We start from the raw sequence: 16,523 nt of genomic DNA, 5'->3' as shown, positions 1-16,523 counted from the left end.
GGAAGGAATAATTTAAAAAAATGCTTGTTTTCCTGTGTGTATTTTACGTCAAGTAAAAACAGGTAAACTGTTTTGATCAAACTTCGACTGGTTATTTTTGAACATTTTCTATTACAAGCTCACACAACCATCACAATATATTTTTTTTAAACCATAACGGGATATTGAAAAAATATTGATCCCACTTTCGTATTTGAATACAGTAAATTTCATTAAAAGTAAAATTTACTATTATATATATATATATATATATATATATATATATATATATATATATATATATATATATATATATATATATATATATATATATATATATATATATATATATATATATATATGTATATATGTAAGTGTTTATCTTGTTACCAAAACAGGATGACGTATGTAGAATATAATAAATTTATTCATATATCAATATCTAACTTAAACCAGTTTCAAGTTACACATAGGCGCCAATAGTTCAAAATATACCTATTTTGGTATCATTTAATGAAAATTAACGTGTAAGACGACTTAGAAATTCTTACTAGAAGTTTCTATTTAAAGAAATACTTAATTTATAATTTATTTTATCTTAAAATATAAGTACTTGGTATTATCCTATAGTAAGAATTCAGCATAAAGTACAATTGTAGTAAAATTATTGTGGAACGGATTTTTTAATCACGTTATAATTATAGAACCTGCCGTATCGATGTAACGTAAAGGCCAACTGTTGGCGAGGCGAATCTGTGCCGCGCCATATGGTCGTCTTTGTTGTGGTCCCGAGGAGGCAATCACAACGTATCATTACAGGTATCCCAACAAAAAATGATGATCGAGGCGTTTAAACACGTCCGCCCCGACGCCATTAATCAATTAACCGAACTTCTCTGTCACGACTAAATTTAAAGGCCAAGATTTCGAATTTCGAACATATGGCGCGATGGCCATCGAGACGCTCACCAACTGACGCTATAATGACTACAGAAAAAAAATACTTACGCAAAAAAGAAAATAAATAATTGGACTGAAGTTTAGCGAGAACGAAGCGTGACTCCTAAAGGGTTTGTTTCGAGAGGATCTCCTCTGTAATTTTCTTTTGAATAGCGGCTGAGGAACGTTCGGAGGAAGGACGAATTCATTAAAACGTGTACAGAAATCACAATGGCGGGCCACGCAGACTTGGCTATAAATGGCTTTTAAAGCGTTCGCCGCCGACTGGCCACTGCTCTATATTATTTTCATTGACGTAATGACAAAAATAAGGTAAATTTTATTGTATTTCAGTGTCGTAAATATAGTTTTGTAAAAAAAGGCACGATTACTGTATGTGACGTCTTTCCTAGTTTGCATTAGACAATCGCTATTCAATTCTAAATCGGAGTGAAGATTTCTACAACTACAAAATTACTATGCATTAGCTGGAAATTGTCTACTAGCATAGCAGTTGAAAAATCCTATTGCTGATGATTGTTGTTATGTCATTAGCTACGAGCACTACGAATCTTATTTTTATTTGGTAGGAAATTGCCGAATGCCGATTATTATAAGAACTGAATGTAACTGTACAACAGATTGATTTTTTAAATTCATCATCATAAGTACTTGTTTGTAATCTCGCGGGTGCCATTACTGGTCAAAGCACATTATTTCGGCGCTTTACCGAAATGAGTTCATGAGTTTTTGTTAAAGGAAATGTTGTGGTGAAGTAATGAAATGTTGCATAATACCACAGTTCTTTTTTAACACTTTTAAAGCGGAACAAGCGGTCTGCTTTACGAGTTGGGATTCTTGAATAAAATGCTCGTAAAAGAACGTCTAAAAAAATTAACGAAACCGATGACAGTATTATTATAGGACAATGCTGGTATATTTCAAGCGTTGCGACGGACAGTCGTGTGGTGAGATTTGACAGCCGCTCGTGAGCGAGCTCTTAATGAAGCGGTGAATAATGAGCAGAGGTGTTGCACCGCGAGAGCCGTGTCTAATTAACGCGACGAGGCCCACAAGCTTCACAGGAACCGAAATACTTGCGTGACACGGTCTTTAAACGGCTATTATACATATCTGCACGCATAAACAAGAAGAAATTTAAAATAGAAAGAGTTTATAATCATGTACCTACATAGCTATTGCACAGTTTTTATCAGTACCATCGCGCGTGCAGCGGTCACTCCTAGTCCCGAGACGGGCTGGTCGACCTCTAACTCGGAAACCAGATGAAACAAAAAGAAAGAAACGCAGGCACGGGCCGTGAGAACGCGTCTCCTCGCAGGCGCTCCGTGCCGTCCATTTATCTTGCACGGTCGTGCGGGAATGGCCGACTGCTTTTATTGCATAGCGCCCCTAAATATAGGCTTGTGAGGTGAGCTACAATGCTTTTAGTCCTAAAATGATTGGCCCAATAAACTGGTTCGATGGAATGAAGCACAGGTACTCCCAAAGGATGTCAGCTTGTAATTTATTCTGGACTGAATTTTGAAAGTTCGGAGTTACGGGATTTTTTCTTTGTCTTCTTTTATTTTCAGATTGTACTTTTTACTATTTTGTCTACTGTTAAAGTAAATGTAAAGATGGCTATACAATTGACTGACTATAAACGAATTTAATTACGTTTAATTTAGTCTGCTTTTGCACTTGTTTTTTTATTTGTACTTACATGTCTAGTAATTAGTTCTCACATAACTTGCAACGAACAGGTGGAATGTAGCCAGTTGTACGGTTATATGCTGACATGTTACCGGTTCAATGCTGGGAGGACAAGTTAGGAAAACTATTTATTTTGTTATTAAATCAACTCGTTTGAACTGGCCAACCATCTTAAGATATAGTTACCATAGTCCAGTTATTAAATTATTATGAAGACAAGCAAAAGGAGATTTTGTGTTTAATTCGTGAAAAATAAATATTCAACAGGTATATTTTTTCTAACTAAAAATTTGTATATGGAAGTAAGAAAAAAAATGTGTGGGGATCATAGATAATGAAATGAAAAGAAACATTGCGTGGCATTTTAATTCATTCCACTTGTATCAGTTTTCCTTTTGTGGGTTATTTTATAAACGCCCCTACGTATGATGGGAGGGTCGGAGAAGGCCTACGATGTTATCGGCTTTATTTATTACTAAAACATTTTGTATTAATCTTTTCCAGTTTATTTTCAGGTATCTCACTACTAATTGCCTTATGAGCTCAATGGAACAATGAGCTATACACAAAGCGGCTGCTTCGAAGTTCATTCAAGCATTGCAATGCTGATTGTGTGGTATGAATCGCGAATTAAGAATATAAACCTTCGAGATACAATGGTGATTGAACTTTCTGTAAAATTAATAAGTATAGATATTCAACAGTCATTGGTGAATCGAAACAATGGAAAGTCACAAAATGTAAAACCAGTTTAGTTCGATCAATCGATTGTACCTAACTCCAAGCCCCGGCTTTGAAGACGCGGACCCTCACCGGCCCCTCCTGCAAGTCATGGGTGTAAATTCAAGAAAGGCCCCCAATTTAAAACGAAATGTGTAACAATAGCCTGCCCCGCTATGCCAATTTCCTCCCTCGCGAACGCTTTAGTACAAAGGAAAGGAATAAAATTATCACTTAGAGAACACCTTTTATTTAAAATGTAGTTAACGAGGAGATTCCGAAATAAGATCACTAGCGTAGATGGTAATAAACAAAACGTAGGTATACATATTAACAAGTGGCATGGTTAGAATTCATCGGAGTGCTGCCACGCCCGAAATCTGTCTGAATCAGGCTGGTCGACAGCGGTCGCACCCACCGGATTAATTAAAAAACATTCGTCAAATTGGACTCTAAATAGGCATCTCCCTCCGCCCAATAATAAATTTTATTCATTGGTTAAAGTTATAAAAGTAGTAATCTATGGTATTCGCTTAAGCTTATATTCGTTTAGATCCGCAAATTCCATAAATATAAATGGTAGGATGCTATTAATTTCAGCGAAAGCCAGCTTTAACTCTCATTAGTAGAGCGGAGGTAATCTATGCCGATAAATTGGAATTTGTATTTTGCTTACATTCGGTGTACGGCACAGGCACATACAACGCAATGATACTGTGATTTAAACACTCTCAGAGTTTCATTGAACTCGCCACTCGTATTAATAACTCATACTCCTGGTGTTTGTTTTGGTCGTCGCGAGTGGAGTCGGCACGGTTAGGTAATGCTGAAGTTGATTCATGAATGAGAACGGTTCGTGCCCAGCGCAAGTACGCGCCCACTTCCACTGGTGTATATTTAGCGAATATAATTTTCCTAGAAATATATCACGACGCGACGGAAGTTCTAACATTTGCATGTTACAAGCGTAACGTATTCCGAAGGCATGGCGCTTACGTAAAAATGTGTTGTAGAATACATATAACATAACATACATTATGTAGTATGAAGTAACGAATGGATTTCAGGCGCATTTAAATTTACAGGTATAAGTTTGAAACTTACCTACATTTACAACACATAAATTAATTAGATGTAGGTATAATATTTCTAAAAGCGCAGTCTAGCCTCAGGTTTGCAGCAAAAGCAATTATAAAAAATAAGTAAGTATACATTTTGCGGTACAAGTAGCTAGACTGACCAATTATAAGGTAGATAAAATCTTCTGCGGTGGAAGCTTACCGCGACTGGCAAACCGCCGTAGGCTGTCTGGGCCGGTTTATCGCTGGAAATGAATGGAAGCGATAGCGAATAAGCGGCCAATTACTGGCCAACCGCTAGACTGCACGGACCCCTACGTAAATAATCGTGCTCACGCGCAGAAACCCGATAGTGATAAACAATTTTCCATTAGCCGGCAGGACTGAGCGGGCGGCGCACACTTCCAATTTCCATACCTAACGGAGAACCCGTACGGGATAGCCTTTATTACACAGTTGTCGTTTGAGAATATTATTATGCTAATGTTGAAGGAATGCAAATTAAGTACAGCAATAAATACTCAGGGACACGAGCTAAAATGACGTGATAAACCTATCCTACTAGGGATTTGAAGCTCGAATGAGATTGCGTGTAAAATTCTAACGCGTTTCCAATTTCAGCAAATGTCTTCGTATTAACAGCTGGGAATAAAGATTTTATAATTTGTTTTTTGTATGATTTTTTACAGGAAAATTAAATATGAGATGCGATTATACACTTCAACGTAGGTTACTATCGGCATAGCTGTTTCGATGTAAGTCAGACCTAACCCAAAGGTTTGCTATTGTTCAGTGAAACGGAAAAATGGTTTCGCAGAAGGCGTCCCTCCGCGGGCGCTCGTATTTCACCCTGAGTTCAATATTATTTCGACAGTCGCCGGTACAAAGAGGCGGAAGGCCCGTGCCGCTGAGAGCCGCGGGCGCCTCTCGCGTATCGCTCCACAATATTGTCCTCCCGCCTGCTGCCTCGCTGCCTCGGGTTACACTGTAAATATTTTTCGGCGGTTGCCTGATTGAAAAATTTTATCGCATTCGACCCCCGCCATCTTCGATAATGGATTGTGTTCGCTTTTAAGGCGCACATTGACATGGGTACTGTCTACGGAGACCCTCGCTTGGCCTGTGTACACATGAGGCGGGTCGAAATAGCTTGCTATTACCACTAATCAAACCAAAGGTATGTACTATATATAATACGCTTCATCGTTTTATATGTAGTTTCGTATACGAAACCCGCTCTTGGAATCGTAACCGTACCATAAAGAGCGATACAAAAGTGAACAAGCGACTACAAAATGAGATGCTTACGAGAACACTAACTCATCTTCCTTTTCATAAGCAACTTTCGAAACACGTATACTCACAGACCGGATTCGAGCATCACTGGGAAACTTTTGATGTATTATGGTATCATTTTGTGCTGAGCGCGGCGTCTGCTCATTCATAAACATCCATTTGTACAATATCTTTATACTAACATTTGCTAGATGAAAATAGAAACAAATGTAGCTTTTACTGCAATTTTTATCACCGGATGATGATTTATAATAGGTAGGTATCGTAACTCAACACGACCGGGACAATATCTCTCTAATTATGTTTGTTTTGGGCGACTGCGAGGCGTGCGGATCGTCGCTCGATGCCATTATTTATACAGACGAAGCTTGTCGAAGATACAAATGAGGATCCATTACTGGATTTCCTCGATCTGGGCCTAATGAAAGACAAATAACTTGAGTTCAAAGCGATCGATAAGGGCATTTGCGTTAATTTGATAAACGCGATAGCTGAACGAAACGGCCAAATCTGTCTTAGAATAGGGATCGTAAATATAAATTAGAATCAGATAAGTTATTAGGGGAAGGATAAACATTAAAACTGTTTGAAATATAGTGCGTCGTTAGAATGTTGAAATTACTTAAAGGGTATTATAATAAAAACGCAGTAAAGCAACCACAAGTAGCGGGCGGGCTATAAATATTTTAAAGCGGTTGACAAAATGGCGTGCAGTCGGTATGCCGGTACCGGCGTATCCAGGGGTGTGACTGATCGTCGCTAAGTCCATAGATTCAGTGGCAAAGTATCGACTTGATTAACTTGGAAACTGAACTCAAAGGCAAGCACAGTACGCCCTGGGAGAGAAATTGCGAGTAACCAACCTCCCAGAAAACCACCGCGACGAGGGGCGCGAGGATTCATTCGTTGCACTACATTACACATATTCCTACCCCACTTTTGAATTAAACCCGGTTGACATTTTCACTAATCTGCATTTTTTGGCAATAACCGATTCTATGAGCCATGAAATTTATTAAAAGACAATTCCATGTGTAATATTTTATCGATTAACCACGGTCGGTTTCGATTTCGGTGTTACGTTGGGTCGTTTGAACACTCCCATATTTATTGCTTGCCACTATTTTGTACATCAAAATGTCGCAGTTTCGTTTTAATGGATATAACATTTTGCATGTGGTTTACGCCGCGGTGGCAAGTTTCCAAGTTATTCAAAGATATAATTGGGTATCAGGATTCTCGATCCAATCAGCAAACTCAAACATTAAATTTATTGTAGGATGTACTACATAATACAGAATTAGATATACATTTTTGTAATGGTAAGTTTCTAAGTCAAATATACCTGACGACGACTAACACTAGTTCAACCATGGTCCAAATAGAGTCCCCCTAACAACGATTGCAATTGAAACTCCTAGTAGTTTCGACAAAATTTAAGACATACCTACTTCATTTCATTAAAACTATTTTATTGAATTGTAGTAACTTGATTTATCTAAGAACTTTAGAATTATTTAGTTCTTAGTTAATGCGGGGTCAGTGATCCTTCTATCAACATCGCTTGACCAGCTCAAGTAAGGGCTAATGCTCAGCAAGACATTGAATTGCAGAACGCTACTGAATTATTTACACGGCTAATGATTGTTACGCCAACTAATGATCAACGTATCCTGTGGCCTTTGAATCTACAAGAAAAAAACATTTATTAAAAGCTTTCTTGCGATAGATTTATGTAAAACGCGTTCTAAATTAACATGTACCTACACGTACAACCTTTTATTACCTTTAGTAAGCGTTCAGATAGTAATACTACGTTTGAGAAAAGTTAATGAACTTAAGTTTTTTATGACGTAAGTTATCATTTACATGTTGTGTTATCGGACCTCAAACTATGAAATCAATTCAGAGAATGCATATAACAAATGCCACGATGAGAAAGAAATTGTTTCGGATGCTTTACTTTTTGAGGTGCCGATGCAGGAACAAACACGAGGCCGGAAAAAACATGAAAGTTTTTACGTTGTTGTGTTCGTGGACTTGTTTTTCTAAATATCTTACAAAATAAATTTCTTCCTCTTCTTTTTTACTTGTTTTCATTATGTTGATGTAAATTGTATTGACGAGATGTATTTACACAAAAAAGACTTATAGGTGTAACAATATTTAAATACCTAAGATGGATAAGATAATGTTGTCAATAAGTTGATGGTAGCCGCAGTAACTTCTAATTTATTTACAAAATTCAATTCGTTGAACTTATTTTTTTAAGCTGATAGCCACCAATTACGCCTACTACTTCATTATCTAAAATAAAACTGATCGAAAGTGATTATACTCCTTAATTTAGAAAGTTCACAGAACTTGAGTGCTTATTGGCATTATTATGAAATTTGGGAGTTCATAATGTTTGGTTAATGAAATATTGAACTAATTAAATACCCAAAGTATTAATATGCCATTAAACAATATGAAAAACGATTTGCCGTTGAAATATTATTTTTCAAGTTTATAGCCGTCGGTTTGTTACAGGTAAAAATAGGATAGTTATGTAAGGTATCTTACATTAATAAATCTTTAAAAATTTTTGTAGAGATCGTTTGGACTTAACGTTTTATTTTTTAGTTTTTACTCGGTAAATTTTCATAAAGCATTTCCAGTTAAAGTATTCTATATCTGTTATCATAGCTCTACTAAAAACAATTAATCCTGGGTCCATTAAAAACAAGGATTTGGCATAGTTTATAAGGTTGCTTACCGTATTTATCATCCTTAATTATAAAAAGCACCTTAGTTTTTTTTAACAAAAAAACGCAAATTAAAACCGATTTAAGTAAGACAAAAAAAATGTGATGGTAGTCATCACATTTTTTTAAGACACCCTTTGGCCTATGAGTGAGGATGATGCATATGCTGGGCTCGTTCCATTTGAAAAGTAGTAAGTAATTTTTAGCCCGGGCTAAAAATTCATTCTACAGAAGCTATGTTAGTCCTTCTTAAATTTTCGTAATTCCTTCTATTTCAAGACCAAAAATCTTAAACGTCGCATTTTTGTCGATCTGAAACACTCGATTAAAATCAATATAGATGAGTATAATTCAACATGCAATTTAAATTACACGTTGGCGCTTACGAGTAATTACAATATTCGAGATGTCAAACGCTTCAGTGCGCGAAGTGATCGCTGGCAGCTAACGGTTTTCTTGGTTATTACTCATTATGGGTGTATGGTAAGTAGGTAATTACTAAGCATCGGGCGGTGTTTTGGCTTGCTCGGAACAAGAGAAATCATATTAACTCGTTTCTGGGATATCTTCATTCCACTTCGCCCACACGAACACGGCGCTCCGCATTTCGGTCGTATGTCAAAGTCAGTTACTAGAGTTACGATTATTTTATAACTGACATTACATGTAAAAGTGTATCAGGATCCCATGGGTCGTAATAATGTTTGATCTACACTCCGAGCGTTAACCCTATCGAATCAAAACGAATTAATGTGTCTCGAGAGTTGTGTGTTACTGGTGTCTCTAATTACGTTTATGGTTTTGTTAGAGTTATGGTAATGTTCGGCAGCGTTCGTAGATAACGCGGCTCCGGCTTCGTCATTGATACTTACGACTCAGAATTTAGGGTCTGTAGGGCGAGCCATTCGTTAGTCACGCCCGGTGACGTGTACCTTGGACAAGACCAAAACTATTATTAGAAAGGTTACAAAGGAGCTTTCTCGGTTTGTTCTCGGTACTTGTCTTATAATTTTGAGTTCACAATTATTGTCAAGGCTTTTGATTGCAGCTGCTTCATTTGCACCTGCTTAATATTAATTACTTAGCATTCGTAATGTTAGGTACTTAGCAAGTAAGGAAATAGTCAGTAACGTAAATTAAACGAAAAAGACATTCTTTTAGTAACGTTGTGTCTTCCCTTAACTACACATTGCGGCAAAATGCATGAATTTCCGGGCACAAACAAAGGAACTCGGCACGCAAAGCCTGCAGTACCGCGAAGCCCTAAAGGGTTAAAAGAAAAGGCGTTTCGTGGTAAAAAGCGAGTTAGGACGTAGCTTTGTTTGTGTATGGCGCGAGTTAAGTGTTTAGATAAGTGCAGCTGAGAGCGGCGTGCACGTTTGTTATCTCTCAGGGAGCACAGACAGACAAATGGAGCCACCCTGTGTGGTCCACTATTTGGTCCGCTCCACTCTCACCAAATATGTGCACTTGAATCAGAAACTCGACTAATACTGAAAGTTACAACGAATGTGTCTCGTGCATTACTCTCCACTCGTAACGAATACCAGACTTTGTCGAGTGGCTGCATCAATGCGGTCCAAAAGTATAAATGCTTCATGTAAGGATGCGGTTATAATATTAGAAAGCGATGAATGTTTTCAAAGCATTTTGTTGATAAATGGAGAAAGTTTTGATATATTTAATGAAAAAAGTTCAACATTACATTTACATCTTGGCAACTCGCAATTGACCGCGCAGTTGTCCGTTCGTTTCGTATCATTGTGTTGGCATGAGACAGCTTGTCCTCCTGAATTATAAAATATTCAAATAAGGAGAGAAATAAATCCACACGAGGAACCGTTGACATTACATATTACTGCGGGAATGCCAGCCGCCTATTCATTACAGTTATTTATAGGAGGCAGTGTCAAAGCGAGCCTTGTATTTATTTGGATGGCACGTTTGTTTATTTTTAAACGGGTTAGGCTGAAATACCCCATTCCGATAAGCGTCCGGTGAACCAGTGTTGATGTGCCACCGAAATAGTCCCGTGCGCTGGCGCTGATCCCTGATACCGTGTCACTATCGCAGGTCCAATATATTTATTCAAGATGACGGAATATAATTTTCTATTATTAGATCCCCATCATCCAGTCGATGTTCAATGAACTCTTTACTTTCGTTACGATGCTAATTTGTTGGAATATATGTACATACCTTCACTATAACATCAATCATTCATTTACTTCACTCAATTATTCTTTACTTCACCTTGTTAGTTCAGTTTGCTCTCTCTTGATAACAGACTGTTGAACTATCAACACGTATTTGCATTTATTAAGCCCTAACTTCCTACATAATATAAAAAGGAAATTGACGTAATGTGGGCAACATTACGTCAGGGAATAAAATACAATAGACAATTCTCAAACCAAAATATCATCATTGTTTTCATATTATTATTACTTCTATTCATTGCAACTCCAAACAGTCGAAACGAAAATTAACTTCGCCGGCGGCATTCCACCGGAAAACAATTTCCAATACCGCCATCACTAGGTAGAGACCAACTTAATCAATATTGAAAGGAGACAATAGGCATCTCTTATTCAAAACGGAAACTATTACAGCGTCGCTATTGTATTCAGAGCCTCACCTCAACGAGTATATTATTCAAAAGAAAAGTGGTTTGTTTACAAACGTCAGGCGAGATAAGTATTAGGGATCCCGGGTGAGGCGACATGAGATTATGTGTGTGACGATAGCCGGGAACGCATGGCTGTCGATCGATGGGAACGTGAAAGATTTATGTCCAACTTCGTGACAGTGGAATCGTTGTGGACGAACCTGGATTATCCTCTGTCCCACATACAACGTCATACATTATTGATATAGTCTGTTGACCAACGTATTCCCCAAACAAACTGGACAGTCGGATAATGCCAGAGCCCCGTTATTTCAATCACTTGTTTCGTTTAAAGGTATACATAGATGATTGATTGGTAGCCGTTATAGCCAGTTCGATATAGGATTGACGTTTTGTTTGAAGCTTTCAGACTTTCAGTACTGAGTTGGGGGCTTTTAGTGAAATAAAACAGTGATAGCGAACAGTATCTGAATGTAACGATGTTTATGTGCTACTATTTATTTAAGATTAATGAATGATTTTAAATAAAAAGAATTCAAAAACTAAATAGCAGCCCTTAGTAAATGGCGAATAGCCTTTAGATAAAATTGAGCTAACATTAAGAAATATATTTATTGTCCTTAATATGAAAAAATAGTATTTAAACGATGTAAACCGACAACCTTGAATGAAGAAAGTTATGAATGTGGATGAAGCAAAAAAAGTGTACAGGAATCGTGGCAAGTGGAAAGATGAAAATGCTGCCTAACCCTCTGGGAAAGAGGCTTGATATATGTATAAATATAAACTACTTTTAAGATTTATAAAAAATTGTAAGTGATTAGGACCAAAAATCAAGAACACACGATAATATATTCATATGATTTAAGATTTTTCAATATGAATAATAATAACACAACAGGAGAAGTAATTAAATTTTCTGTACCGTCTCATTGTATATATAGAAGACACTCAACTGCCACTGCTGCTTATGATGGCACTGAGGAATCGATTCGTTTGATCGCACCAATTATGATAGAAGCACAAGATTCAATTTAATGAAATGATTGTGTCGACATTATACATTAAGTTAAAGGAAGATAATTGAACATCCTGCAGCGGGCACTGATTGGTTTGAAGTGAGGCCGATGCTGTGCCCCTTTCATAGCAACACTGTACCGGCCTGATGGGGCGTTTCCTCTAATTATACGAACTATTAATAAATCCCAGATTCAATAATCGATTACTATATTCTATGTTTTAAATTGCTCTCAATGAGTGAGAGAAATGCAAGTTGGAGTGTCAGTGCACTTAAGTACCAATTAATTTTAAAGTGAAGCCCTGATATCATATTTTATAGAGATAGAATAAACTTGACTATAAAGATACCGCATTAGCTTTTATAAGTGTTTTGGCAAAACACTTTTCTACGGGTGGTAAAAGGTGAGTTTGTAGAAAGTTAAAAAGTTCAACCACCTGCTAATATGTATTAAACTAACCATGCTCTAATGTTTGCATGCACTTAAACTAATAAAGCAATGGTTTTGATGTTAAAGATAGAAACTGGCATTCATGTGCTCTCCACATAATCCCCCACAACAAGAAGTCGAAAGGCGAGTTATAGTTTAGTAATCACTTGAGAGCTACGCCACAGGCTGCTCCGGCAATATTCCCTTGTGCAATTTGCCTTTGTGTAACATCTCAGAGGGATTACCTATGATTCCTTAAATGGTTTCAGTTTAATTGACAAGGTGCACTGACCCTTAGTATCATTACTCTTGAATTAATTACGAAGCATGGTTTAGATCAATAACAGATATTGAATAGGAGGGTTTGCGTATCCAACGATAGTCTAAACGCTATTAACAAAGTTGCAGGTTTGAGTTTGAGTTTGATGGGTGAACGCTGTTTGCGTTGTCCGGAACGTATGGAAATCATTTCTTGCTCCGGCGAACTTTCCGGCTCCATATACGACCAAATATTTGCAGTCAGTCCGAAACTCTCTTGCACAGTTTGGTGATCGTGTCTTCGCAGACTTGGGTCGGTTTACGTTTCGATGCTAATTATGGCAACTAATGTGTGCCTCAAATTACTTTAGGAGTTTAAGGAAGCTAATTTTCAAGACAAAATTATGATTTGAACGTAAAAAGAATAAATTACTCGAACCATCGATTATATTTGAGATAATTTCTACAACACGTTTTCCAGGCAGCTAGAAAACGAGCTTGATTTTCGCAATGGCTTACCATAAGGGCTAGTTTCGCTCTATTACTTTCCTATAATCGAAGATTACTTGTAAGTAGATGGAAATACTGCTAAAAGTATCGACTTAATTATAAATAATATGAAATTAGGAGGGAAATATTCTTATAAATAATGACAGATACAGATCGGATGACAGGTCTAAAGAATAGAATTTATTTCTTTTTCCGAATTCATACGCATCATTACATTGAACGGCTATTTTATATAAAAACCAGACGTTTGTGTCGCGTAACAGTTTGATGCATACGATTTAATCTCGGGGTGATATTGCCTTCATAATATAAACTTTTATTTATTCTGGTTGTTCGGGTAAGCGTGGCGACGATCGGCGATGCTCGAACAATTCGTCTGCGCAGCGAGGGGCGCCCCACGAATACGATGCTATCTATTCACTATCTATTGTAACGTGCACTTAACCGTCATATAGTTGCCTGTGTCCGGGCCTTGTTAACACATCGTAGAGGAAATTACATTCTTTACTCACCGCCTGCTCCGTCTAGTGTTCCGTTATCGATCATCGCTGTAGCATATCAAATTGCTGTCATTAAACAAGTCAATAATAACAAATTGGGGTTTGACAAAGTTACATTAAAATACCCGTAAGTAAAGATACAAGTACATAAAGCTAAAATATTGAAAGGCGAACGAGTTTGCTCTAATCGTATCGATTTGTTCGGTCTCATAGTGCGAATTGTGCTGGTACATTACTGAATGTTTCAATGTTAACGCCATTACGAAGCAACATTGAGCCACAATCGTGTATCATTATTGCATATTCTCAACACTTCTTGAATAAATGGGATAATTACTACTTCTGGCAAATATATTGCCAATTACATAATTTGTGATCCGCAGAAATAGTTTTTCTATAAATTTTTTCTTCTTCTTAATTTAACTAATTTAACTTCTAATTCTTCATAGAAAGCTCGATGTTAAATCAGAATATATTACATATATATTTTGTACCGATATTGCAATATTAATAGTCGGGATCCACCCTCGAATCCGTCGAAATTAAGTTGAGCGGCGATTGGGGTGTCACAGATGGCGGTAACTGCTCCAGAGCTGCCCGCCGGCGGAACGTGCGCCAAGTATAAAAATATGATTTATGACGGAACATATAGGAGCGCATCCGCCGGGTCATATCTAGTCCACCAAGAGCCATTAACACACATAGCATCAGCATACTCAAACTCATCCCTCACTTCAAGCCGTTATTCGGCAATGGAAATTTCTTCCAGCGCAACTCCGATCGATTCCCAAAGGATGCCCGGAATAAGAGCCACGGAATTAGTTTTGTGTAGTGCCTTACTTTAATAATGTTGTGGTCTTCGGAGGTTTGTGGAGCTCATTGCTATGTATGTTCCGCCATATATGGAATGTTTTCTGGCTTCGGGCTCTTTATTATTACTTTGAAGAGTGAAACACAAGGGGCGCCGCGTTGGGGTTCGGAAGGTAAACAAGTGCCACCAACTGATTCAACTAGTCAATTGAATCGAACATTTTCCTCATTTTGTACGGATTCATTTCGTTATACTTCCGCTAGGGTATTGTATATTTGCTTGTAAATATTAGTTTTTGTTCTTATTATTTTTATCCGTCTTTGTTTTCTTTTTGTTAACATTTTTAAGTTACTCAACACTCAGAAAACCCGTCTAACGTTCTCAGGACTCGGATACTTGTATATGTTCATATCCTTGTTTGTCTCTTCTAACGGTGTAAACCAGAGTTTTTACTGTTGGTTATATGTGAACAAGATCAGGCTTACTCGTATTTCACTTTCTCATTAGTGACCGAGGAATTTATTAATTCAGTACGAGTTGCGTACCTAAGTTTATTATTTTTCCCACAAGCATTCTCTTCATATTTCGACGTTATAGCTAGTTATTATTGTTACGAGCGTTAGTTTATATCATTAATATTTTTGACGGTGGTTGTGTTTGGCATATTTTCATTGCTACTTGGCGACTATAATCGTTTGTTCCGCGGTAAGCCTCGATGTAGTCGGCTTTATCAAAAGCTCTGTAATTTATGTGGCCCGTCGTCGGCTTAAACGTTGTGTTTTATCTCGCCGCTTTAGAATCGTTTGTGTATTTGATAATGTCTATTATAATTAACTTTATCTTTTGTATTTGTATAATCTGTGGAAGATAAGAACTTGCAAGTTTTGTCTTTAAGTTTATGCATTATTTATTGAACTTGCGATGACCTTTTTGATGGGTTAATGGAGATGATGATAAAAAATTTATACTTATATTTAGCAACAAATTTGTCTAAATGAACTTAAATGAGATCATCTTATAAGACTTTTATAATATTATGTCTTTTAATCATGCAATTAATTCGATTGTATTAATTGATTAGTACACAAGCTGACATTAAAAGGAACTTACCTAGGGTCCACGAAGGGCTCGGCGTATATGTTTCTGAGTGGTTGGCGGCGGGGCAGAGGAGGAGGCACCGGGCTGAAACCCTCCATCTCCCGCTCGCTGTACTTCAGCGATTTCATCGTCATCCTGGCATTCAGTGAGACAGTCCACTTCACAAATAGGTCTCCGAACCCAACATCTCAAAACGTCAGCTTATCACTTACATCGTTAGTAACACTGTTGCAATGTTCGTAACCATTATTAAAATCCACTTTCAGTTTCACTTGGATTCAAACATTTTACGATCACTTTGTTTATCTGCAAACAGGAATTCGTTAGCGCGATTTGTTGGATTGCAGCATGCGGGTGCTGCGGCCTTACTAGATGGGTGTGCGCGAGCGACTGGCTCGGCGCTCCGGCGTGACTCGGGCGCTCCGCACACCGTTCCCCGGGCCCCGACCCTCGGCTCTAACTCAAACTTACAAGCTTTGTCGTTTTTTGCGCTCGCGCCGAGGTGCCATCGAAGCTCGCTGAGTTATTAGACGAGACTAACCGAAAAAAAAGTTAAGCATACGCATAGTGCAATAGAGCGAGGAGAAGTTTGGGCCGCCACCCGTGTTCAACATGTGATGCGGTTATATTTCCCATTGTGTGTTCGAGGAATATCTTTGTGTGAAGTGTGAATAAAAGCTGTCCCTAAATATGAAGATGAAGGTTTCCTTTGAAAAAGGCCGATTTTTGTTAAGCGTCTTGCTTTTTGTAGCTCTAATTCAAGATTCAATATTTCGTTTATTAATAATGTTGA

The 16,523-nt window shown here is 37.5% G+C and overlaps 1 protein-coding gene across 1 annotated transcript in view; it reads right to left on the bottom strand.

The window, feature by feature from the left end:
- The window catches only part of LOC106131321 (teneurin-a), a 48,349-nt gene extending 32,271 nt beyond the window's left edge, over positions 1-16,078 (bottom strand). The window contains exons 1-2 of the mRNA XM_013330389.2: positions 15,743-16,078; positions 9,349-9,408 (exon numbers count right to left, since the gene is read on the bottom strand). Coding sequence (XP_013185843.2) covers positions 9,349-9,408; positions 15,743-15,864 — 182 coding nt within the window. The 5' untranslated portion in view covers positions 15,865-16,078. The remainder of the gene's footprint in view (positions 1-9,348; positions 9,409-15,742) is intronic.
- Between the last annotated feature and the right edge of the window lie 445 nt (positions 16,079-16,523).

The sequence above is a fragment of the Amyelois transitella genome, chromosome 6 (genome assembly GCF_032362555.1).
Source record: "Amyelois transitella isolate CPQ chromosome 6, ilAmyTran1.1, whole genome shotgun sequence".
Lineage (NCBI taxonomy): Eukaryota > Metazoa > Arthropoda > Insecta > Lepidoptera > Pyralidae > Amyelois > Amyelois transitella.
Note: the sequence above shows the minus strand (reverse complement) of the source record. Positions and strands in the feature narration are given on the sequence as shown.